The 27,355-nt window shown below is 38.1% G+C and overlaps 1 protein-coding gene and 1 long non-coding RNA gene across 2 annotated transcripts; one reads left to right on the forward strand and one right to left on the reverse strand.

Moving 5' to 3' along the window:
* The first annotated feature begins 5,293 nt into the window (after window positions 1–5,293).
* LOC309511160 (5-hydroxytryptamine receptor 3A-like) lies at window positions 5,294–27,355 on the forward strand. Its single transcript, XM_082186264.1, has 9 exons — window positions 5,294–5,395; window positions 11,031–11,224; window positions 11,316–11,360; window positions 11,516–11,625; window positions 14,551–14,723; window positions 14,838–14,995; window positions 23,795–24,005; window positions 25,622–25,753; window positions 26,190–27,355. The coding sequence occupies exons 1-9, from the start codon at window positions 5,356–5,358 to the stop codon at window positions 26,435–26,437; spliced, it is 1,311 nt and encodes a 436-aa protein (XP_082042390.1). The 5' UTR covers window positions 5,294–5,355; the 3' UTR covers window positions 26,438–27,355.
* LOC309513105 lies at window positions 16,032–23,638 on the reverse strand. The gene is made up of 2 exons (XR_014211305.1): window positions 23,344–23,638; window positions 16,032–16,673 (listed from the first exon to the last, which is right to left on the reverse strand). It is a non-coding gene; the product is annotated as an uncharacterized lncRNA (long non-coding RNA).

The raw sequence follows: 27,355 nt of genomic DNA on the forward strand, positions 1-27,355 counted from the left end.
TCCGTCGCAATGAACATTTGTTATAAAAGGAGCTGTATGTAAGAAATGTATTTCAATTAATCATAAAATGGCCCTGATATGTAACTAGACATTAAGAAATCATGTTCATTTCAAATACTTATATCACTGACAACAGTAGTACGGCCAGGATATTGTCATTTAAAAAGTGAAGTTGCAGCCCTCAACTGATGTTGATGTTGTCATCTTGTGTTTTGGCCTGAAGCCCCACCCTCCACCTATCTACCAATCACGAAGTCAGTAGTGTTTCGGCATTCGGGTTGCCAGCTCTGCTCTAGTTGAAAGCTCCTTGTAGCAGCCTACGTTCCTGCTGGATCCTGCAGCCTATCTGGCAACCTCGAGTCAGGGGGGAGGGGGAGGGGATACAGCACTCTACAGTAATTTGAAAGTGATTGCAGTACCAGTTTTGGCCACAATCTTACATACGGCTCCTTTAAATTAGGGGCCGCTAAGACGACACCATTCTCTCTACACAGACTTTAAACGCGAACCTGTGAGAAACGCTGATGGCGTTCACATGCACATTAAGAATTGGTTCTATAGTTATGTGCGTTTGAATATATGTACGCAGGTTTGGAATTCCCTACAGACCAAGCCTAAACAAAGTACTGGTCTTTCCTTATACATTTTGATACAGAATTTAGATAGGGGTAGATACGCGAGACGAATTTCCGACAACGCTTTATCTGTAGAGTGGTAAAGGGATCCTCCATAGGGAGAGACTAGTTGGCACTTCAGCACTGCGTTGTCATCGGGTCCAGGCGAAGGTCCTTCGTCAGATTTGGATACGGCCTGGATCCGGCAGGCTGCGGGAAAACCTCGGGATAAACAAAGACACTAAAATTAATGTAGATGCCATTCTTCTTATGATGTAACGAGTACATCAGGATTTATGGGAAGTGTTCCCAGTTCCGGCTGACCTAATCTATGCAGCCTAACATTGAATTATAGAAGTTTATAACGTATTATGTGAATGCTAGGTCAAAGAGATGTGTCTTTAATCTAGCTTTGAACTGACAGATTGTGTGTCTGCTTCCCGGACAATGGTAGGAAGACTGTTCCAAAGTTTTGGTGCTAAATAGGAATAGGATCTACCGCCAGCAGTCGATTTTGATATTCTAGGTATTAACTGGCCAGAATTTTGATCTCGCAATAGAAGTGACAGTAGAAGACAGTACCAGCCTGACCCGCTGCAAAATGCATCTGATAATGCGATCCCAGGGGAGAGATACCCCACGAGCGTCTCTCCGATCTGAGGCAGCATAATCACGTGCCTTCGCACCTGCGATAGTCGAATGGGTCGACGTCGAGGGCACAAAGACACGCGATGTATATATACATAAATGTATACAATATATAATTATATATTTACAATCTTTATTTATAAACTTTGAGTGTTTATGGGACTATTTTGCTGTGATCAGAGTAACGAGCGATCGCCCAAAGAGTACTTCTTATCATCACTGGAGGAACGCTCGGAGGCGGTGAACTCACAAGATTCAGTGTCCTCTGCCTGAGCCGAGGCACACTTCGGTAGTCAGGCAAAAGGACATCGCGATCTGGAGAGAGAGCGAGTGATAGGGACACACTGTCTCTCACTCCTCAGCAAGAATGACACGCGAGCCCCACAATCACATTGTGGGTGCTACCCCTTTGAAATAAGCAAAGTGAATGCGAAGCACTTTAACTGTGAACATTACACTGTGCTCGCAATCACCATATTCAAACACGAGGGCAGCATGCTCTTTCCCCAAACAAACAAATCAGCATTGGTGTGTGTGTCTGATTCAGCCATAGGACGTGAACACGGAGGCACACACTGTTTGTTTTGTAAATCACTCATTTTCTTTTTGTTTCACTTGTCAGACAGAGTGTAGAGGAAAAAGAGAGATTTTTCTACACACTGCCTAGCAAAAACTAACTCCTAACAAGATCTGTAGCCGATATAAAGAGGTAAGAGAAGTTTTCTTGACGCACACATTCACAGAATGGTCTCTGAAGACAAAAGACCTGTTGATGCACCTGTAAGGCCCGCTATATTGGTCCAATTGCCGGTTCGCCAATACACGGGGAAGGTGTCACGTGCTCTGTCCTCACTCATGCAAAGTATTGGTTGGTTAAATTTGTAATACATTGATCATATGTATTTACTCGATAATTCATCTGACTCCATAAATGAAAGGTTTTAATCATATCTGTGCCTCACTAAAAGTGAGCGAATGTTTGACTATTCCTTTTAACTATTAAATGAACAATGTCAAGATCAGTTAGAATAATCACATGTAACAATTTATTATGTCAGGTAAATGTATCATGCCAATTTCATAATCAATTCAAAGATAATCGATACAAAACATCAAATGCTCTGGAATAGAGAGAAGATGCAAACCCAACTTTAAGAAATACGTGAGGCTAAGAGATCGCTCTCTCAGCCTCACGGGCCAATCTGAAGTACAGAAAAGGCCCCGAACTCCCTGCTGAATTTTATTAAATAGCCAGACCTCTTTCACATGGAAACATGTGCTAACAAAAGAAATTTGCATTCAGAGGTAGCACCTCTGGGTGTAGGGAGACCATTTGTCTAGAGGCCAACCCCTCCTTGTATGCTAGTTATCCATAAACCTTCAAAAACCTTATTACCTTTTGTTTTACTTATTTGGAAATAGGACATTTGTACCAGTCGCACTGTGACATTTTAAATGATACCAAACATGAAAATACTCTGTGATAATCATTCACATTAAACTATACATTTTCTTGAGTGACTTCAGGTGATCATCTGAGCATGAGAGAGAGGGGGTGAGGGGAGAGGGAAAGAGATGTAAATGAAGTTGATTTGGAGGTGAGTATTTCGTCTCGATAGTGCACGAGTGTCAGTTCAAATGGTAATCTCCAGAGAGGTCCTTTTGTCCTCTCAGGGTCTGGTCATCCCCGAAACAGACTGTCCGGAATTTCCTAATTTATCAATTCTTACACACCTGTGGCTCATCTATTTATAGCCTCGGCATGATGACTCCGACTTCCAACCAGATGGAACTGGATAAATATTCTGAATGTTCTGATGCAATCTGACTTCTGACCTGTAATGGTGCGTTCACACCGGACGCGAATAGCGCGTCAGGCGCGAGTGATTTCAATGTTAAGTCAATGCAAAGACGCGTTACGCGCGTAAAAAATTCCTGCGGCGCGAATGAGGCGTAGAGCGCGGCGCGGTAGACGCGAATACGCCTCATTCGCGCGTCAAGTTCGCGCGAATGGCGCGAATTGAGCGTCTGGCGCGTTAAGCGCGTTAAGCGCGTTACGCGCGAATGTTTTATGTAGTGCTTTTTGTGCATTCTCGCGTTTGGCGCGAATTCGCGTCTGCCGCCCGAGTTGAAAAATCTGAACTTCTGCGTCAATTCGCGCCACGTTAACCAATCAGGAACCTGCTTGCTGCTGTCACGTGGTGAAGTGACCGTTTATAATGTTATTTTATTTTTGGCCTCGATAAATTATTTTGTAATATGACTAAAATGATTGGTGTGCAAAGCAAATCTTTCACATAAAAACTCGATTTCAATATATGAGAGATACTCATTTTGTATTGAATGCTATTTATTCCATATCTATTCTAGATTATATGAAACATTATTATTCTAATGTAAAGACAACAAACACAATTTAGTGTATTAAAACTTTTTAAAAAATCACAGGACAGGTTTCACTTTTGGAGGCTGGCTCCATTTATTATCAAAACAAAAATAAATGACAGATTAGGTGGGTGCGGGCGAGGGTGAACCTCGCGCCGGGCTGTAGAGCGCGGGCTCGACAGGCATAGACCACTCGAGGCCGAGGCCTTATACGGCCTACGCTGTCCTCGTCAGCGTCCTCACCGTTAGGTCCACCAAACCTAGCTCCCGGAGCAAATTGTGAAACTCCTGAAACCCTCCGAAGGGTCTGGTGGACCCGAGTACAGCGACGATGTCCCCTACGCAGCTGTTTCTGCTCTCCAGAGCATATACGAGCGGTGACTCTCTCGATTAATGCTAATGCTAATGCTCGATAAACATCTAAAAAAGATGGCCGCCAAAACTTTCACCTCTGACGCGCGTAAATTTCGCTTTAAAACTTTTGTTTTTACGCGCGTTAGACACGCGAATTAACACAAAGGGGTCAAGCGTCAAACTAGACGCGGTAGACGCGAATTTGACGCGCTATTCGCATCCGGTGTGAACGCACAGTAATGCTTCCTAAATCATAATCATACACTGTTCGCTCGTTGGCCAGAGGAGAACTGAGCGACTGAGTCTGGGTTCTCCCAAGGTTTATTTCGCCATTCTGTCACTGATGGAGTTTTGGTTCCTTGCCACTGTTGCCTTGGCTTTTGGCTTGCTTAGTTGGGGACATTTAATATTCAACAATATTATTGATCTGCCTTTATTAAGGTGGACGATGATGTAATTCTCTTCTAGAAACAAACTTTGTTGTATTATTTTCATGTTATCACTGTGAAGCTGCTTTGATCAAATCTATATTGTAAAAAGCGCTATATAAATAAAGGTGACTTGACTTGACTTGACTTGACACACCCAGATCATGGAGTCACTATTAATAATTTGATGACCTGAATCAGTTGATTGATTGAGACGTTGGGGAGCTCCAAGACCAGGGGGCCTCATTTACAAAGATGTGCGTAGAATTATCCTAAAGCTGAACATAAAATAATTGACAAAATATTCCTATGAACAATTTTTAAAACGTCCATATACCATATACAAAACATTTTGCACAATGCATCCCACTTAATAAATCACAGTTCATCTTAAATTCTAGAGCACTGTGAACAAGCGCATAAGCTTCAACTACAGAAAGGCCACAAACACAAGGATATCCTTAATATAATTAAAGAATAATGACGCAATTAACTTAAAGCTTTAAAATGTTGTGAATTTGTGCATATAATAATATTAATGCATATTGTGATTGTCTATTTATCTTTATATTTTAATAAACAATTTTGGATTATTTTAATTACACGTTTATATGAGCTCAAAAAGTTCATATGCTCTTCAGTTGGCATACATATAAGAACATTTTGCCTTTATAAATCCCAACTTGCTCCTCACTACAAAAATCTGGTGGAAAGAAAAAAAAATGTTGAAGAAAACTGCTTAATGCAAAGTCTTGTGACATGAGAGGCCAAAGGCAAAAATGAAAATATCCAGGCTCCGCCACTGATTGGGAGTGAGAATGTGTTGCTCACTCACCATGTATAAATATGACCAAATGACTGACATTACAGCCTTATCCTACAGCAGAAGTATCTCAGACACAGGATTTTTTTTTCCACTATTGAACATGCACCTACACTGGCTAATATTTGTTCTGTTCTCGTTGGGTAAGTAAATATTGTTCAATGATAACTTTACACTTTACAATAAGGCTCAATTTGTTAACATTATGTAATGCATTAGGCATCATCACAAATAAAAACAATTAACAAAATTTTTACAAGACTTGTTAATCTAGATCAGCTTTTCCCAACCCTGCTCCTGGAGGCACACCAACAACACTACAAATGTTCGATGTCTACCGCCTTACCTGACCCATATATTTCTGGTCTTGGAGTCTCTACTAATGAGCTGATGAGTTGAAACGTGTGTTTGATTAGGAAAAGTCAAAAAAATGGTCGTGTTGGTGTGCCTTCGGGAACAGGGTTGGAAAAACATTGATCTAGATATGTTAATTTATAGATATTGTTCTTTGATGTTTGTTAATAATATAACCAATGCTGTTTGGTTATATATAACCATCCCAGTTACTTTGCACAGGTCACAGATGTGGTAAACTGAAATGTCTAGCACATTCCACTACTGGTTGAGAGCGTGAACAGTTCGTGAAATGAAGGAAACCAGTTTAGATGAGCAGAGTTATAAAGTTTGATGATGATGAAGTGGATTAGGATTAGGATTGATTCAGCATCACTGTTGCATCCACAATTAATGCTGAAATAATGTTGAACTTTGAATCAATGGTAATGACATTAAATCAATGTTACAATGTGATGTTGGTTCAACATCGTGTTTGCACTCTCAGAAAATGAAACACAACAACTATAACTGACTTAAATCAACACAGCCTGAAATCAGTGGCAAAAAAATACCTTAAATATCTAAAGATCTCAGCAGAGGATGATTTAACAACTCCAAAAACAGCATTACCAGCTTCACTTATTTTTGTCTTTTTGACTTTATTTCTGTCATATGTCTACAAAAAAAGTTGGATTGAGAATTAACAGATATTAACGTTAATTCATGTTGATGTTTTATTGAATGCAAGTTTTGATTGGAGTCACTGTTATGGCAATTGGTGTTCCCTTTCAAAAGCTACTCTTGATGCTGTGTACTTATATGCAATGAGAACAACCTTTGTTTGACCAGTTGTGATTTATATGTGGCCAACATGCCAAGAATTTGGTTGACATTGCAAGACTTGATTTTCCTGCTAAGACAAAAGCTGAGATCAAACCACCTGCAACAATGTAATAAAACACACCCTGGAGAGAAGATCTCAAAGAAAGAGCACAGGACATCGCCTTTGTCCAAACTTGCATCCCCCCTTTCCCCACTCCCTTCCTTTCCCCCTGATTCAAGTCACTAAAAGTTCACTGAGAATGTATATACCACAAATGATAAATATTGTGAATATATTGTTTATTCCCTTTCGTGTTTGGTATTATTGTAAATGTCTCAGTGCGATTGGTAAAATGGTCTTAATTTCATTGCGGTCATTGGTATTATAATAAAGATTGAAAACTTAGGAGAATTCTGTTCTCCTCTCTGGGTGGTGTTTCTTCAAGATATCTGATAACTCTCTCCTCTCCCCCTAAACCAGGTGTTACCCCTGGGGTACATGAATAGACCCAAAACAACTCTAAAAATATATATTTGTACAAGCCTTTTGTTCTGGTCTGGGTATTTAAAGGGTTAGCTCACCCAATAATGTAAATTCTGTCTGTAATCACTCATCCTTATGTTGTTCCAACCCCAACCCCATAAGACTTTCGTTCATCTTCGGAACACAAATTAAGATATTTTTGATTAAATCTGAGAGCTCTCTCACTCCTTCATAGGCTTCAATGGGATCGAAACTTGCAAACACAGAAAGTTAGTAAAGACATTGTGAAAATAGTCCAAGTGACTACAGTGGCTCAGCCATAAGTTTATCAAGCGACGAGAAATACTTTTAATGTGCAAAAAACAACAAAAATAACGACTTTATTCAACTATTCATTTAGTTGTCTGTGTGGGCCTGAATGAATTCACGTAGTGTAACAATGCAGCGCTTCTGTGTTGTACGTCACACACATGACCAGCGCCGGCCAATAGTTAGCATAGTGGTGACATACAACCCAGACCCAGCACCCAAAATACTATCAAAATACTATCAAAACACTCCAATTCTTCACGAAAGATGGATAAAAAAAGTGCACAGGAAACAAAAACCTAGAAAAAATTATATGCAACCCCGCCAAATCACAGAGATGCCGATTAATTTCGGGACTAATATTATCACAGGACCTCGGTGTTCTGCGAAATATGGTAGGTCATTTGTGGGGGAATTTTTACTTTACAAATTGCAGACATGGCCGATTCGCAAGGGATTAAGATCACAGACAACCTCCGCAATTATTACAAATGACTAGAGGTCACCAGGTAGTACTTATCCCATGCGAATAGGGCTTAAGTCACCATTATAGTGATGAGTGTTTGCTTTAGTTGGGCTCTTGACACTTACATTTTCAACTTTAAAATTTGGCTGCTGTAACTTAATTATAAGTCAAGTCAAGTCAAGTCAAGTTTATTTGTATAGCGCTTTTCACAATACAGATTGCATCAAAGCAGCTTCACAGTATTAAATTAAAATAATACAACAAAGTTTGTTTCAAGAGGAATTTATTGATTGATAAAATTAAATTAAATATCCCCAAAATATCCCCAACTGAGCAAGCCAAAGGCAACAGTGGCAAGGAACCGAAAAACTCCATCAAGTGACCTAATGGTGTCCTAAAACTCCATCAGGTGCCTTAATGGAGAAAAAAAAAACCTTGGGAGAACCCAGGCTCAGTCGGGGGCCAGTTCTCCTCTGGCATTGGATAGAGGCCGGATTGTAGTTTGAACTGTAGGATTATATGAATGCCTGGCTGAAGAGATGCGACTTTAATCTAGTTTTAAACTGGGAGAGCGAGTCTGAGCAACGAACAGTATCAGGAAGACTATTCCAGAGTTTTGGAGCCAAATGTGAAAATGCTCTCCCTCCTTTGGTGGTTCTGGATATCCTAGGTATGACCAAAAGCCTTGAATTTAGTGATCTTAAAGAGCGCGATGGATTATAGGGTGATAGAAGATCCGTTAAATAGACTGGAGCTAAGCCGTTTAGGGCTTTATAAGTCAGTAGCAATACCTTGTAATTAATACGGAACTTTATAGGTAACCAATGCAGTGATGATAAAATCAGTGTTATATGATCATATTTTCTTGATCTCGTAAGAACTCTAGCGGCGGCATTTTGGACTAACTGTAGCTTGTTTATTGAGGATGCAGGACAACCAGCTAATAAAGCATTACAGTAACAGCCAGATGAACAAAGAGAAAAGGTGATCTGCTGGTGTTGGTTGTTTTAACATAATAATTTTTTAACCTCAATCACTGAACTCATTTAGAGCCTAGTTTCTGAGTTAGGATTACTTTATTGATTACAGCAACACTGTCCTTCTACAGCATAATATTTTTAGGATTTTCAATGTAAGTCATAGGATTTATTAAAAGTTGTTCTGATACAAAAACTTTGACATTTTTTCTATTTAGACAGTCAGACATCAAAGTATGTTTTCTGTAAATAGACTAAAATGTATTACCAACTAGTATACTTTTTAGAAATAGATTAAAATGTAATACATGTTTAATGCACTTCAAATAAGCATGATGGGAATACAAATGTATTAAAAACATACTACTTGAATTTCAAATATATTTTTTTATACATTTAAAACTACGTCTTTTTCACCTGGGAAGTCAGTTGTAGTTCTTGTGTTTCTGGTCGTCTCTTCGCTTTTTTCTGTTTTTGTTGTTCCTCTTTCCTTCAGTGATTTTGCTTGTTAACAGCAGGTGTTCATCGCTAATGATCAACAATTACTTACATATTCACATATGTTGCCAGTTGTTTACTGTAAAATTTAGTTTTTTTGGGTCACCATTGTGCTGAAGAGTAGAGTCAGGAGAAGACCACAGGCATATTGAGAATATGCTGCATGTTGCTTTATTTAACAGACAGTGACTGCGTAGTTGCTGAACCAGTGAAAATCTCTCTCTCTCTCTCTCTCTCTCTCTCTCTCTCTCTCTCTCTCTCTCTCTCTCTCTCTCTCTCTCTCTCTCTCTCGTTTATATATAGTGATCTCAATTGAAACAGTAATATTATGCTCACATTATTAATGCATTATAAATATTAGTTAATACATTTAAATAGCAGTTCAATTTAATTTATTTAGTACATTTACAATAGCAACTAAGCGGACCAAAATTCTTCACAGAACAATAAGATTAAAGGAACACTCCACTGTTTTTTGAAATAGTGCTTATTCACCTTCTTTCCTACATTTAGGTAGGTGGGCAAATGCATTTTTGTCTCAGTGCATGCATTGTTTTAGTTTGACAGGGTCGGCGCTAGCTTAGCTTAGCTTAATGAATGGAATCCTTTGTTGCCAGCTAGCATGTCCTGAGTAAAAGTGATATATATATAAAAAAAAAACATCTAATTACTTATTGTGGCCTGCATATTCACAAAGAGTACTAATAGCAATGCAGATTAACACTAGGCGATTTCCAAGGCAGATATTGTCTTATATATTAAGGACTATATTAGGGGGGAGCACAGGCGAAGCACTGCTACTTGGGCGTGATATCCCTGCGCCCAAGTAGCAGTGCTTCGCCTGTGCTTCCCCCTAATATAGTCCCAAGTCAATATCTGCATAGGAAATCGCCTAGTGTTAATCTGCATCGCTATTTGTACTTGTTGTGAATACGCAGGCCACAAGAAGTAATTAGCTGGGTTTTTTTTATTATTTATATCACTTTTACTCAGGACATGCTAGCTGGCAACAAAGGATTCCATTCATTATGCTAAGCTAAGCTAGTGCCGACCCTGTCAAACTAAAACAATGCATGCACTGAGACAAAAATGCATTTGCCCACCTATCTAAATGTAGGAAAGAAGGTGAATAAGCCCTATTTCAAAAAACGGTGGAGTGTTCCTTTAAAAAAATATATAACATGCATAACAACAAATAAAACAAAAAATAAAAGCAACATAGCTAAGAGTAACCATAAAACAGGAGTAGCAAAACAGTATCAGACTCAAATATACATTAGTAAAACCAACCGAAGAAAAGAATCAACATACTAAAAAAAAAAAGGTATAGGTTTTTAAAAGAGACTTGAAAGCAGACAGAGAAGGGGCCTTGTTATGAGATGCAACAAACTCATGAACAGCCATTTCCAGAGTTTTCAGAGTGAGAAAGCCTTTGATTTTAGACAATAGATGAAGTTGATAGAAGCAGGAACCGATTACAGAGGAAATATGTTTGTTTTTAATTTTAAAGGCTGGTCAACAAGAACACTTAAGTTCCGCATCTCTAAACTCTCTAAATCAGGGCTTATTCACTGAGAATTTTCAATTGGGCCGAAAACCACAGGTCAGAGGTGCCATGGAGCACGATTCTCCCGATCTCAAATCTGTGAGTTTTAGAAGGCAAGAAAAGAAGAATTTATATTTTAAACTGGGGAGTTGAAACTTGCAGTATGTTTTTTAGAGTAACCTCTTATATCTATAAATATGTACAAAAAGACCATTTGGACGACCACCTAAGAGCAATAGTCTATGTTTGTCTGACAAAAGAGTATGAAATATAGAAGAATGAATGTTTAAAGGAGAATGCTTGGAGATTATATTCTGCTGTGTTACCGAATGTCTTACAGGGTGGGTGTCTGATGCTCAAGACTGCAGTGTTGCTAAAGCTAGAAAGGATCTTTTTGAACACCTCGGCTTGGGCAATAATGACTCTCAGAATTTCAGAATGTGGCCCTTGATATTCAACAGTTATGGCTGGCACTTCGGTTCCAACCCTGCTGAGATTTTTGTGGACCTGTATGTGACCTCCATCATAAATGTGGTATGTGTCCAGCATGATTTATCTTATCATTCAGGTCATTATGGGATGTCAAGCAGTTGTAGTATCATCTCAACACATCTTATATCTACAGGATGAAAAAGCCCAGAGTCTCACGACACAGGTCAAAGTGCTAACAGTAAGAGTTTTAAATAACTATTTCATTATTATTTCACAAAGTTTTACTTAATTTACATAATTTTGTCACATGATCAGAGGTTTAATTGGATTTTTAAGCATACAGTATCTGTCTTATAATCACACTGAACTTCTCTATAACTCTAACTTTTTCAGGAGTGGCCAAATTTGGATATGAAGTGGGATATAGATACATTTTGTGGAATTAGAAAATTTGTTGCCCCCAAAAATATGTTTTGGACTCCAGACATTGCTATACTGGAAAGGTATAAAAATTACTTCTGTCAGAACCTTTTATTTTGGTTGTTTTTGCCTTATAGTGATAGATCAGAAAGTTACAAAATGATGGACAGAATAAGGGTAATGTTCTGACGAAGCGGAAATGACAAAACAGATTCAAAGGCTTTTTTCATACTGCACATAAAACAACTTTTTTGGTCAAATCAGATCTTTAGGATTGATTGTTCACATAATAATTTTGTAATCTATATCTGTTTAATCAGACAGTGATCTTGATCAACTCTTGTCTGTCACAATACAAAAGCTGAAGATACTTTATACATAAAAAATAAATGAGACACATTCACAGGCTCTTTCATTCAAACTAATATTTTCCATTAACCTGAAAGATGGCACTAAATAGCAACTCTGAAGCATTGTTAAAGTTAATGAGATAATTGAGTGATTTATTGAATGATGATTGACTATTAGTGAAGACACCTGATTATGAAGGTAATATGATGCCATAAAGAATCGCATGTGCGGGATAAGATTTGTAAAAGTGTACATAAGATTGCAAGTGAAAATTTAAATAAAATTAGACACCTTACCCCCAGGCTAACTTAGGTCTAAGACTGTCTGGCTCTTCCTCTTGACAAGGTGGGATGCTGCTGTCAGTGGCTGAGGGATCACACACTTGATGCCACACACTCCACTTTCCCGTCCTCCGCTTATCCCCCAGAACATAGGCGACTGTCCACCACATATGTTCATCACCATTTCAGTGGTGTCTTTAAGTTTTTTGGATAAATCCTCTTAAATATTTATTTTTTGGCATCTTGTAACATGTTTTTGTATCTTTTATGTACGTCTTTAACGCCCAACGCTGTTAAATGTCGTAGCAATCTTTTTCCAAATTAAACATTTCTTCTTGTTACTACATTCTCCGCAAAATTTCCCAAGTAAAATGTCCTTGTAACTGTTATAATCCTCCAACAAACACACATCTTCCGCTGGGGTAAACTGCACTGAGTGGTTGAATCCGCTTACTTGATCTGCCATGTTTTTTGTTTTGAAAAGTGTCTTATTTTACCCAGAAGGCATTGCAGTGTAGTCCTACTTAAGATAGTCAGAGTCTTAAAGGGGTCATGACATGGTTTTTTCTTTTCTTTTATTATGTTCCCTTAGGTGCAATTATAGTATTACTATAGTTTTTTGGACAAAAAACGTTTAAAATTGAGTGATTTATGACCTTTTCCCACCCTGTTTCTCATGCTCTGATTCTGTTTTGGGGGTGTTTCCCCTTTAAGAGTTTAGTGTTAACACCCACTGTTATTATTGGATAACGTCAGTGCCTATGCATCAATTGTTAACGCCCCCTTTTCAAAACGTGCAGATTTTGCGGAGCTGTGTTTACCGTTACCATAGTAACGGGTGATGCGTGTGAGGCGATTGCAATGATGTTTGAGTCGGAATCAGAGGAAATGAACCATCAACACAACTAAGAATGCATCAGCCCGTCCACATAGAAAGTGTGAAACTATTTTGTCAGTTTGACAGCCTACATCTTTTAATAGCCATCTTTATAGGTCATGAAAACAATAAGTAGGCTAAACTAAGTAAAAACATGGTGATTATTCATAATGAATTAAACTGCAATTATCGTTTTAAAAAAGTTTTAAGTTTTAAATAGCCTACCTTACTTACAGTTTGCGTCGTCGTTGTTGAGCCCAGCAGACTGATCTCATGAAATGGCGTATTTATGACACGCCAATTCGTATTTCCATTTTTGGCGTGCTATCAACACGCATAATCGCTTTTCAGCGTGTTTATCAACGCCGTTGACTTAACGTTACATTACGGTATATATGACCTACCCCAACTCCGTCCCTAAACCTACCCGTCACTGGGGTTAATACCATTTATGAGTCTTCCCCTACCATCCTAGGAAAAAAAATATCGCTCCCCAGATGTAGATATACATACACGCGAAATCACTCTGACATTTAACGGCGTAGACATACACGCGGAAGATGACGGTTCGTTTCGGCGTGAACATACACGCGGATAGCTCAAAATGCATATAGATAACACGCCACTTGACTTGAAAGTGGCGTGTATGTTTACGCAAAGTCATGTCATGTTGCGCCCAGAATAGTCCACACGGCCTTATCTTATACAAAAGTTTTCTGGCAAAGCCAGCATCATACTGCGATTGTTCTCAACCGTCACTCATCCGTCACTCATCCTTGAAATGTGGAGAACACACGCTTAAATTAACACTGCCGTGACTGGGACGTCGACATCCGCAAAAAATAAACTGCATCCATCTTCCCCTGACGTCTGGATCTTTCAGCAGCGTATATTATTCAAACATGTTGTTTGTCCACATCCAGGAACCGCACATCTGCGTGACATCGCAAGCTTCTTGTAAACAGACCCACTCGCTGCACGTCGACTGAACACATGTGAAGCGCGTGACAGATGCGATGATGAAATGAGGCGTAGTTATCTTGTGCTTGAAGCGTAGTTGTCTACGCTGGAGGCGGTCATATGCAAACGACTGGTACGTCACTTCGTACCGTGACGTCACTTCATACCATGGATCCAGAACGAGCTGTATTTAGAGCTTGATTAAATAAATGATTCGTTTATAATGGGGAGGACGTCTTAAGCTATGAAACTTGCAGGATGTTTTAATGGTACAAAGACCTCTTATATACCAAAAGATCAAGGCAAATTTGGTTTCTCATGGCTTGACCCCTTTAAGTGCTTTGTGCAACGGTCTGATTTAGATGTCTATCTGAAGTCTGACTATGTACTATATCTAAGCCATATAGTCAAAGTCTATCTTTGTGAAACCGGCCCCAGATTGGATCCTCAGTAGTCTGAAAATTACTTTTGATTTGAATACCTGCTGTCTTTAATCACCATGTCTTTATTAATCAATGTTATTTTATTGATCAATTTAGCATCAAGACTGAGTTTGGAACAAAGGAGTCTCCAAATGTGATGTTGTTCCATTACGGCTATACAGTCTCAGTTGACTTCCTATCTCTGACCACGGCCTGTAAGATGGATCTCTACAGGTTTCCCTTCGACACCCAAAGCTGCAATCTAACATTTCAGTCTACATCATATTCAAGTACATCTGAAACACATGAATCAGTTTTGACAAACAAACACAAGAAAACATGGTTTATTCTTCTAAACTATTTGACTTTAATATGAAATACAATTTTGATGTCTGTTCCCACAGTACAGGAGATTACAATTAAAACATTAACTAATCAATCTTGGATGACACATTCGTCACAGGAGCTCTTTCAGGCCCAGGGAGAGTGGGAGCTCCTCAGTATAAGTTACTCTAAAGCTACACTCTTTAAGGAGATTGAATTCGATCAGCTGATATATCAGGTACAGAGCACAGGGTATGGAGTGCAAATAAAATGATAAACAGTTTACAAACTGAAGTATACAAACAGTAAATAAACAAATATTTAGTTGTTAAAAACAATTGAAAAATATGCGCCAAAATGCCATCCCAGTCAACACTTTGATCTCACAGTGATCTCTCCATATGATCACAATGTGAGATCACAGTGCACTCACTGTGTGCTCATATTATGGCCATAATGTGAGGTCTCCCCAGCTAGAAATGTTATTGAACATGGACTCCAACATCGCTCAGACATATATTTTTGGTTGAAAATGAAAATTGGGTTGATGTCCAAACATTTGTTTGACGTCAGGCTCAAACAGCATTACCAGCTTCACTTATTACTAACCAGATTTACTTTAGTCATATGTGTAAAACTTATTAAGATTAACAGAGGTTTAGATGTTGATGATTTATTGAAAATAATAGTGTGATTTTGTTACCATTATGGTGATCAGTGTTTGGTTTAGTTGGGCAGTTTCTGTGTGGGCGGGTCTCCGACGCACATCTAAAATGGGTTGGTCTGAAGTAGCTTCATTTCTCATAGGTGTGGTTTGGGCGTAACGTGAAATAAACCAATCAGAGCATCATCTCACATTCCCTTTAAGAGCAGACGCCATAACGGCGGATTTGCCAGACGCACGCCAGGAGCGGTTCACAGCAGAGGAGACCGTCGTTCTCGTCAAGGCCGTAAAACACAGAGAAGTGACATTGGGGATGGAGAAACACATCCAAATTAGCTTCGGTTAAAGGGTTAGTTCACCCAAAAATGAAAATTCTGTCAGTAATTACTCACCCTCATGTTGTTCCAACCGCGTAAGACCTTCGTTCATCTTCGGAACACAAATTAAGATATTTTTGATGAAATCTGAGAGCTGATCACTCCTCCATAGGTTTCTATGTGATTGTAACTTGCTGGCCCAGAAAAGTTATTAAAGAGATCGTTAATATAGTCCAAGTGACTACAGTGGCTCAATCTTAAGTATATCAAGCGACGAGAATACTTTTTGTGCGCAAAAACAAACAAAAATAACGACTTTATTCCACTATTCATTTCCTTCTCTCTGGGCCTCGTAGTGTTTTTGCGCTGCGCGTCTGTGTTACACGTCATCACGCATCACACACATGACCAGCGTCGGCCAATAGTGAGCCTACGTGGTGACGTGCAACACATTGGGCGTATTTTCAATACGCAATTTCAATGTGCGCAATTTGAAGGGTAATGGAAACACGGCTAGTGTTATTGAGATTCACACACTGATTCTTGAGGTTTGTGTTTGTCTCGATAAAGGGGTTTAAAACTTATTGTGCACAGTTATTGTTTGTTATATGAAATACTCCAGCCTTTCTGATTAAATGCTGCTGGATATCATGCTGTAGAAACCGTGGATTAATATGATCATGTAAAATTGATACAGAGACTAGTCCCTGGATGAAATCAGTCTGCTTACATCATGATAAAACCTTTATTATTAACATGTAGTCAACATATTTTACATTTTCTCTTACTATAACAAACACTTACAGTAGCCAGAGAAAACTAGCATCAAACAGTCAAGGCCAAAGAGCAAACACTGACCTCCACAATGGTGACCAAACCAAACTATTATTTTCAAACAAACTCCGACATCTAAACCTTTTTTAAGAGGTTCAGTCCTGTATAAGAAATTATGGTCTGTTCCAAACCACTTCAACTCCAATATATATATATCAAAATGTTCCTTCACTTAAAAGAGCTTAATTATCATATAGAGACGATTACATCCAATCTCAGTAATATGAAAATAGTATCACAGAGGCACAGGTGTCACCTATAGCTTGGGAGTGACTGAGGGCAATCGAGAACCATCTTGATTAAAGGGACTTCAAACAATCTTATCACTTTAACCTTTGGCTGTTCTTATTTGAAAGAATAACAGAGAACCTTCTGTGGGACACTAGGGACCATGGGGTGTCTCAATTTCATTAACATACAGACCACAGCTGTTGCAAGAAGAGCAACTTCATTTACATTAAGACCAGGATAAAAGGTTTAGGATGGGGTATGTTCGGGGTTCATTCTGACGCCGGTGAACCCAAGGTGCTTCGTGTACCTTGCCACTACTATGCTGTAATAAACTTCATTTTTGAGATCTTCGACGTCCACTTCATTTTTTCTTACATTGGCGAGCCAGACCCAGGAATCGACGGATTTCCAACAAAAAAGGGAAAAGGTAAGAAAAAGCTGTTTTCTTTCATTTATGCTGTTTTTGTCAAGGAATTCCTCGGTTTAAAAAAAATCTAGAAAAGAAAAATTAAGGACAGAAGAGATCGAATTTGGTTTATTCAGTATTAGCAGGAGGAGTTTTAAGCCTATTCCGTACATTTTTGTTAAAGATTCTAACGTAACTGAATAAACCCGAAGCAGTGTGGTGACAGACTTGTATTGGAATTGTTGTTTCTAAAGTAATTGAAACAAAGTGCTTAAGTGTAAAGTTTCTAAAGTAACTGAAATTTGGTGTTGGTCTCTTATAATTCTGTTAAGATTCTAAAGTAATTGAATAAACCCGAAGTGGTGGCAGAGTTATATTAGATTGGTTGTTTCTAAAGTAACTGAAACAAATGTATATGTTTCTAACGTACTTGAAACCGATTGTGAAGTTGTAATAATTCTGAGGAAATTCTAAAGTAATTGAATAGACCCGACACAGTGTGGTCACAGAATTATTTCACAACTATTGTGTGTTATAGCATAGGCTAGACTAGTGAGTCTGATGTGCCGTGACTTTGTGAAGTTTAAAACAAAGAACCCGAAGCAGTGTGGTTTTGCCCGACGTACTGTGGCATTGTTTTAAAATTCATAAATATAGTTTGAACCCGAAGTACTGATAAGCAAGCTGTTTTAAGAAAATAACATAAAAGCCCGACGTAGTGTGGTTGTGTCCGACATACTGTGACAGTGTTAATTTTTTTGATATTGCTTAAGCCTGACGTACTGTGGCCAAGTTGTTTTAAGAATATAACATAAAACCAGACATAGTGTGGTTTTGTCCGACGTACTGTGACAGTGTTGCATTTCTTAACTGTTTTGCGTAACAAAATTTAAGGACCAATGGATTGTGGCTGTGGTTAAGTTTTTAAGCCTCAGGTAGTGTGGCTATTTTGATCATTTGTGTCCGAAGTACTGTAGCTGTGAATAATTAGACTAACAGATATCTTAAAGGAACTAGATAATTTGTAGTCATTTAAATTAGACTTTGTGAATAACTATTAGATCACGAGATATTTTAAAGCCCGATAAGACTTTTGAAAATGGAAGAAATTATTGTTAAATACATCGCTAAACACGGTTCTCAGGGAATGTTTGACGGAATAGAGAATATTGTTGATAAACCGTACAAGTGGGCTATCTCTAAGTTTGAAAATGATCCCAAAATGCCTAAGAACAAAAATGGGAAAATTGCTAATGCGCTTCAAGCACTTTTTGCTTCATACAAAGTAACTAGGAGGAGAGTAGATGAGTTAGAGGCTGAAAATTAGCGACTCAGTGTTGGGGTAATTTCTACAAAAAATTACCTTGCTAGTGAAACGATATGGAAAGAAGAAAAGGTAAAGATGCAGAATGAGATTGTACTTCTTAGAACTAACAATAGTATGCTTAAATCATCTGTGGAAACATTGTCCAACAATTTGGAGGAGGCGAAGGCGGCTTGTCAGTTTATGATAAAGAATGGCACAACTGAGAAAAACCCTAGCAAGACATTGTTAGGTGTCACATTGTGTAACCCAGTTCCAGAAATGCCAGATTTACAGGAAGACAGGACTGAGGGTTTGGAAAAAGTTTCTCAGTCATTAAATAGCCAATACTCTGACTGTAGAGTTAGATTTCCCATGGCACCAGTCCATGCTACTACGACTATGCGTGCTAGAGAAGGAAGGGAAGAACCAATGACTTCTACCATAGTCCGAGGATTTAATCCAACTGAACTAGAAACTGTGATCAAGAATATTGGTAAATTTGATCCTGCCAAACAAGATGCATTAGATTTTCTGAAAAACTTGGAGGAATATGCTGAAGTTTACAATTTTACAGATGGTGATGCATGCGTATTGCTAAGAATGTGTTTGCCTGACACTTTGTCTGGAGCCTTAACTCAGAAAGTGAAGAACAGAACTGCTACTAAGTCAGAGAGGAAACAGGCACTGCTGGATGTCCTAGGTGTGATGTCAGTTAATTGGGATAGGATATCTGAGATGCAAATGAGAAAAGGGGAACATCCAGCAGCATTTTCAGAACGATTATTGGAGACATTTAAGACTTTCAGTGGCAATCCTGATATTACTAAGAATGATGTCAGTTTCAAGTCTGCCTTGATTAACAAATGTGACAAACTCACCCGGTCTGCTGTGACAATGCATGTGACACCACTATCTGAATATAATGACATTATTGCTAAAATGACACAGTTTTACAACAATAATGTTCATGCAAATAGTCAAATGAAAGCTGCCAAATCTAGACATCCAGTTGCTGCCTTTGGCGAGAGAGAATGTTCTATTACATTGCCTAATGGTTTCTATCAGGGACCAAGGAGATTTGCAAGAATAAATTCAGAAGGTGTTATTCTTTACTATGCATGTGGAAAAGCTGGTCACATTGCTAGACATTGTCAAGACAGTGAGAGATCTCTTCAAAACTTTGTCTGTCATGCATGTGGAAAGGATGGTCACATTGCAAGGCATTGTTTGGAGAAAAGAAAGGAAGATCAGGAAGTTGTTTGTTTTGCTTGTGGAAAGGATGGTCACATTGCAAGGCACTGTTTAGAGATAAGAAAGGAAGATAAGGAGGTTGTTTGTTTTGATTGTGGAATGATGGGGCACAAGGCAAGACAGTAGCCGCGTTTCCATTACAGATTTGCGCAAATGTTTTGCGCTATTATCTAAATATCGATAAAAAACTATTGCGAAATGACGGCGTTTCCATTAACCGATGTTATGCGACTAAAACGTATTTTTTTCTCTCGCGATAAGTCATTCCAAAAATCACGGCAACGGACGTTGGTTATAATATCACAGCCACCGCATTAGACATTATTATTATTATTAATGGAAGGAGACGTGGCGTGTTATCCAAGCATTAATGGCAGGGAAAGACCCCCGAACGACACATATAAGGAGTTTCTGGGTGTTTCGCCCTCATTTCTGCTCCGATTGTGGCATTTCTTTGAGATTTAGAATCCAGTATTCCTATAGGCTAATTATTGTTTCTTTTATGAATTTAATAAATAATTCTGTCTCGTGTTCTGTCCAAATGATCCATGTAGGCAACTTTTGTGTCTATTTGTTTTTCCTTTTTTAACCCCTAATTGAAAAACGAAAAATGAACGGTTGTTGTCTTCTTAAAACAAGTTGAACACCAAAATTTTAATTTGAACTGGCTACACACAACTGCTGTGCTTTATTTATGACTTTTTGCCCCTTTATTAAACATTTAAAATATTCACAAATTAATATGGAAAACATGTCGATTTTACTGGTATTCTAAGGCCAAATTAGAAACTGGAATTGATGTATTTCCCGCAGTGCTGAATGAGAAGAGCCATTAATATAATTAATAAACTATTGTTTTCTAAGTGTCGGCTAAAATCACATCTCCATCTCCGCTGTTATCAGATGCGCTTTTAGAGAGAAATGCAACTTTCATACGGATTAGCCTACATAATCAGAAGGTATTAGCTTTCGATTCGAATTTGTTCGTTTTAAAGTGGACATTTCAAGCTTTAGCCTACATAGGCTATATTTTGTTTCAGTTCTCGCGCCCCAGTTTACGGAGATCATGTGCGTCTGATTGTTTCTTTTATTTTACAAAAGCACAGCATTTTCTTGTTATTGTGAGTTTACACAAATAAAAGTGGTTGAGAATAATGTATTATTATTTTCTGTCTGACCAGAAATGATAGAGTATAAGTTGTTTCCACTGTTGATAGGAAAATGCAAGTGTTTGCGGCCGCGCCTCCGTGTCATGCAGTGCGCGCTCCACGCTCAGCTTTGTTCCTTTTTTGCATAAAAGCCTCTTCTAAATATAGCCTATTAAATGTTATAATAAAATAATATAAAATTATTATTATTTGCGTAGCTATACATGTACTTCAAACACACTGCGTCTTCTAAGTCAGGTGACTGTAAATGCGCAAAAACTGTTTCCATTGCAGTTTTGCGAAATATTCATTTTTCGAATTGCCTGAAAAACCACCTCATGAGAGCGTAAAAACTTTTTTGCGATAAATGGGAGTTTTTGCGAAATTGACGTGTTTCCATTAAGCGTATTTTCAATTCGCAATTTCAATTTGCGCAATTTGAAGGGTAATGGAAACGCGGCTAGTGTCAATTTTCACACAAAAGAAAGATGGACTATCGTTGTTTGCTTAAGAAAATAGGCAATTTAGAAACCAAGTTGGCACTGTTGAAAGGAAATAAAGAAGTCATTCACACCTTGTCAAATATATCACTGCACCAGCAACATGACTGTAGCTCAGTCACAAGCAAATGCTGATGCAAATTAGAATAAGTTTTTGATAGTAACACATTGTAGAGAAAGGTTTACTATCAAAAGGGGGGTGATTCTTTATGATTCTTTGATTCTTTGATGTGATTCTTTATGATTTTTTATTTGTAAAGTGAAATTTTATGACATTAATAATGTTTGATGTTTATTTGATTAAACCTTTGACTTTAATGTTTTGAATGTGAAAAGATGATTGTGGGGAAAAGGGGGGGCAACTTCTTTTTGATTATCATTTCAGATATAAGCATAAAGATGTTTGCCTGAAAGGAGTTACCTCATGTAGAAACATGACATGGTCGTTTGAAGGACGAGAAGGAAGTACTGTAGAACCAGTGGAGCCAGGGGATTTTCTCATGAAAAATTACAGAAAACAGAGATTTCCAGACCTGCAAGATCATGAACTGCAGGCCTAAAAGACCTAAAAACCCTGAAAACCGACAATGGGATGGATGGAACTGATGAAGAGGCACAGACTGGAACAACACCAGTGACTGCTTCTTCTAGAAGGACTTATGGTCCAAGTGGAAAAGAATGGACAATGAGAAGAGAAAGAAAAGGAGATTTCAGAAACAAACCATTTCTGAGACTATGGACAACAGTCTTTCCACAGAGGGAAAACAAGTGGATAAAGGATGTCCACATGGAGAAAATGGACACAAACACACACGTGCACAGTACACACACGCACATTTTATTGTCTATTGATTGTTGATAGTTTGAGTTATCAAAACTAAACAATATGCTAATATCACTGAGGCAAAGGAAAGATTGAGACATTGTGAGAGCCCAACAAGGCCTTGAAGAAAGAAAACAAATGCTTGATGGACACTTTGAGATATGCCCTATTCTGGTTCAATTTGGAATGTCACATTTAAAATGGCTGTATGTATCTTTCTTATTATTTGCCAGTGCATAATGTTATTTGTTCCATGTTGAGACGTAAGATTGAAGATAATTCGATGATCAATATTGAATGTTCCAATTGGATATGATGGTTTTTGATTACCTCTTAAAAAAAAAAAAAAGAAAAAAAAAAAGATTTTCTTTCTTAAACACAAAATATGATAATTCTGCTCAAGTGAAGTAGAGCCATAACTCAGTGTGCAGGAGGTGTTTGACCCTATGACGGGTAAGATTCTCTGATGGCCATAGATGGGAACGACCTAAGCCACGGGCTACACCGCCACTGGGGCACCTGCCCACCAGGTTTCGGGAGGTGTTATCTATGAAAAGGGAGTGGTTGTGATGCTACTTTGGGCCAAGAGCATCAAATGGGGGTCTATAAGAAATTATGGTCTGTTCCAAACCACTTCAACTCCAATATATATATATCAAAATGTTCCTTCACTTAAAAGAGCTTAATTATCATATAGAGACGATTACATCCAATCTCAGTAATATGAAAATAGTATCACAGAGGCACAGGTGTCACCTATAGCTTGGGAGTGACTGAGGGCAATCGAGAACCATCTTGATTAAAGGGACTTCAAACAATCTTATCACTTTAACCTTTGGCTGTTCTTATTTGAAAGAATAACAGAGAACCTTCTGTGGGACACTAGGGACCATGGGGTGTCTCAATTTCATTAACATACAGACCACAGCTGTTGCAAGAAGAGCAACTTCATTTACATTAAGACCAGGATAAAAGGTTTAGGATGGGGTATGTTCGGGGTTCATTCTGACGCCGGTGAACCCAAGGTGCTTCGTGTACCTTGCCACTACTATGCTGTAATAAACTTCATTTTTGAGATCTTCGACGTCCACTTCAATTTCTTACACCTGTGTCTGCTAGGAAACTTCCCACTAAAATTGTTATGGGATAATGTTCTATCAATGTTATCACTAAACATGTTTAAAATGTTTTTAGAGAGTGTTATCCTACCTTTTAGGAGAACATCCTGATAACAAAAATAAAATTAACTACAGAAAACATTACAAGAACATAACATAATGCTCCTCAAAACATTCATAGAACAATAACATTTCTAGCAGGGATGAGCTCATGTTGTGGCCATAGTATGAGAACACTGAGTGCGCTGCGAGGTTACACTTTTAGCTCACTGTAAACTCACATTGTGACCACATGGTGAGATCACTGTGAGATCAAAGTGTTGACTGGGTACTGCCCACCCCTATTTAATGTATGCATTCTCTCAGTGTTCCCAATGTTCATTTTGATGCTAATGTTACTCTCTCTCTCTCTCTCTCTCTCTCTCTCTCTCTATGACAGATCAATTTAAAAAGGAGACCTCTACTGTATGTCATAAACATTATAGTACCAGTATTTTTCTTCCTTTTGCTGGATGTGATCTCCTTCTTCATTGACACACACGGAGAAGACAAGCTGAGCTTTAAAGTGACTTTACTGCTGTCTATTTCTGTGATGCTGCTGATTCTTAGTAACACACTGCCCTCTACGGCTGAACAACTCCCTCTGATTGGTGAGTAACCCTTGAACTTGACGCACAACACAATGACGAACGCGGTTACCCAGCCCTGTTTGTTTGAACCGTGAGGCGTCAAAGCTTACCCTACTCCTATGTCATACATCGCCTCAAGTGTTACTCTTTTGGTTTTTGCTTTAGTTGAGTTCTTGACCCTTGAATTTTTAGTTTTTTTTTTTTTTAGTTTTTTGTCTGGCTTATTTAACTGTGTGGCTAAAAGTCATTTGTAGTTCTTATGTTTTTGCTCATCTCTTCCCTTTTTTCTGTTCTTATCCTTCAGTGATCCTGCTTATCATGTCAAGTCAAGTCATCTTCATTTATATAGCGCTTTTAACAATGTAGATTGTTTCAAAGTAGCTTTACAGAGATAAGCATATAATTTAAGGTAACAGAGATTGTTTTGGCTTTATAGCGGTTCTTTAATAAAGTTATTTTCCAGCTAAAGTTAGTTTTGATTGATTTGCTTCCGTCGCAACGATCATTTGTTATTACATTAAATTATTATAAACATGAGTCATTATTCATTCAGTAACGAAGCAAGTTGCTATATTTATGAACAGGTCACTGAATCTCACGATTCGTTAAAAGCCACAGATTCGTTCACGAATCACCGCTGTGTGCTGCAGTTCTGCTATGGCTTTCGTTGCAAAATAGAGCAATAAACCTACAGACAATACTGTTTTAAATGTAGTACATCACTTAATGTTACCCTTATGTTTGTTGAACTGTTGTATAAAATCAATGTCACATTTGAAATCGTGTGGATATTCAGGAAACATTGCATTTTTGCTCGTATAATATGATCAACATTAAAAACACTTCTGGAGCCACATCAGCCTGCATTTTGATCGCAGATTTAGTCGCACAGATAGCGCAAGCAGCTCGTGGCAGAACACAGACCGACTGAATGACATTTTAATTTAAGTAGAAAATCTCAAATGAAGATCGCTGAACTCCAGCTTACTTGTCTGTTTTCAGATCATCCGCGCTTCTTCAGCAGTGTAGAGTGCGCGCGCGCATGTTTGCCAGATACTATGAAAAGACCGGGTAGAAAACGTGTTCTTTTAACAGAAAAGCACTGACTTGCAGTGCTGCGTTACCTCACAAGTTTCATTCGTCTAATAAACCAACCTGTGTAGTAATTCAGCACTTGATTGTAGTTCGGTAGAATGAAATGTCCTCATTCCTTTATATCCGTGGGACTCGCGTGTTGCGCTGATATCTGTCTCTCATTAGCAATCGCGCCCTGCTTCACACCACAGTCATGTTAAAAAACATGAATGTATTCACTCATCCATAAACATTATTAGATAATTCGGCATGACAACAAGTTCCATAATTCCGCTTATGCGTCATCAACCTACGCCTGTTATTGTGAGAGGTTAGCGACCCCTAGCGGCAAAAGAATTACATATTGTAGCTTTAAATCTCACTGTAAAATATACATAATTGTAGCTACATGATTCTACAGCATGAAATCCAGCAGTGTTGTGATAATAAATTTAATGTTTTTAAAGATAAGGTTTTCATATGGAGTACTACTTTGACACACACAGACATCAAGAATCAGTGTATGAATCTCTATAATGGTCATAGTTTGCTGTTTTTCACAGGGGTTTACTGCAGTGCGGTTTTCTGTCTCATTGGCATCAGCATTGTGGAGACCATCTTTGTGAATTATCTGAAGGCTAAAGGAGCTAAGAAGAGATCAGTGGAAACAACATCTACTGTTAGTGGCCAAGATGGTAAGAGTCGACACATCATCTAATTATGAGGAACATTTTCCTGTGTTTTATTATTTTATTTCACAAATTAAGGTTAAGATTGGTTTGCTGTCACTTTGGTAAATATGCAAAGAAAAACAATAAAAATTTATCTTTGAGTAAATTTAAAACTATATGTTATGTGTTCAAGCATCCATTTGCCCTTAAAAGAGGACAAGCAGTTTGGATAATGGATGGATGGATGGATGGATGGATGGATGGATGGATGGATGGATGGATGGATGGATAAAAATAGTACATGTAAAACCATGTAAATGTGTATTAAACAAACCATTCTAAAGCCACACATGAAATTCATTTGAAATTCAATTCCCCTTCGAAAAATCGTACATATAATTGAGATTATAGACCACACAGAACAGTGTTTATCCAGTGCTTTGCTGTTTTCCTCTCACAGATGGTGTAAAACACCAGCAGAACCCTCCAGACTCAGTTATATATGAGAATGAGGAGCAGTCTTCTACCCTCAACAGTCTGAAGCAGATCCTCACTGAGTGCTGGGCTGCAACTCAACGAAAACAACAACAGAAGACATGTCTGTCCCTGACCAGCGTGGCAAGAATCATAGATAAGACCTTCTTGGTTCTTTACATAATCACTACTATTGTGTTTCTGTCTGTGCTTGGGAAGCGTTGGATTCCTTAGTGATACATTATACTTGAGATATCACACAATACTAACTTTTATTTAGAGTTAACATAAAGTTTATATAGAGTTTGATACACAAGAATACATGGGCAAAACACAAAGATGAAAGTCCACTGACTCTATGATCGGGTCATTCAATCATTGACTCGCCCCAATTCGTTCAAAAACATTTAATCATTCAAGAACGACTTTTCTGCTTTGTTTGGAACTATTTTCATAGGCAAAATTTAATAAAATTAGTTAATTTTGACAATGTCGTGTCTATAAATGGTCTGTTCATATAATATACTGTTTGTTGAAAGGACTTTTTTTTTTTAGTTTTTATCTATATTATCAGCATTTGTTGTTTTGTATTGTTATTCAGTTTTGGTTGTTATTATATTTACTTTGATTAGAGGAATTATAAGTATAACATGTCTTGTATAAGTGGGCTCACGGTTTATCTTAAACACCGGTCTGGTGTCTCAGTTAGGGGGTCAGATTTTGTTCTGTTCTGTTCAGGTTTCCTTTGTTTTTCCTTATACTGAGGTGAAGGTTGCAGTTTATTTTAAGTCTAGCTATTATTTGTTACATTATTATTGGATTAAGTTTGTATTCTTTATTAGTGACATTTTCTGATTGGTTGGTCACAATAAAAACATTTTTTTGTTGGAAATCATGTGCCCGCATGACTTATTACCTGGCTTTATCACACACACACACACACACACACACACACACACGTTTACATGTTTTATGGGGACTTGACTTGTTTTATGGGGGATAATGATTTTTATACTGTATAAACTGTATATTCTCTCCCCTTACACTAACCAAAACCCCAAAACCTACCCATCACACAAAACTTTCTGTATTTAAATGTTTTTTTGAAAAACACATCACAATCATATTTATAAGCTGTTTTCCTCATGCTGG

This window comes from Leuciscus leuciscus, assembly GCF_965113295.1.
Source record: "Leuciscus leuciscus genome assembly, chromosome: 1".
Classification (NCBI taxonomy): Eukaryota; Metazoa; Chordata; class Actinopteri; order Cypriniformes; family Leuciscidae; genus Leuciscus; species Leuciscus leuciscus.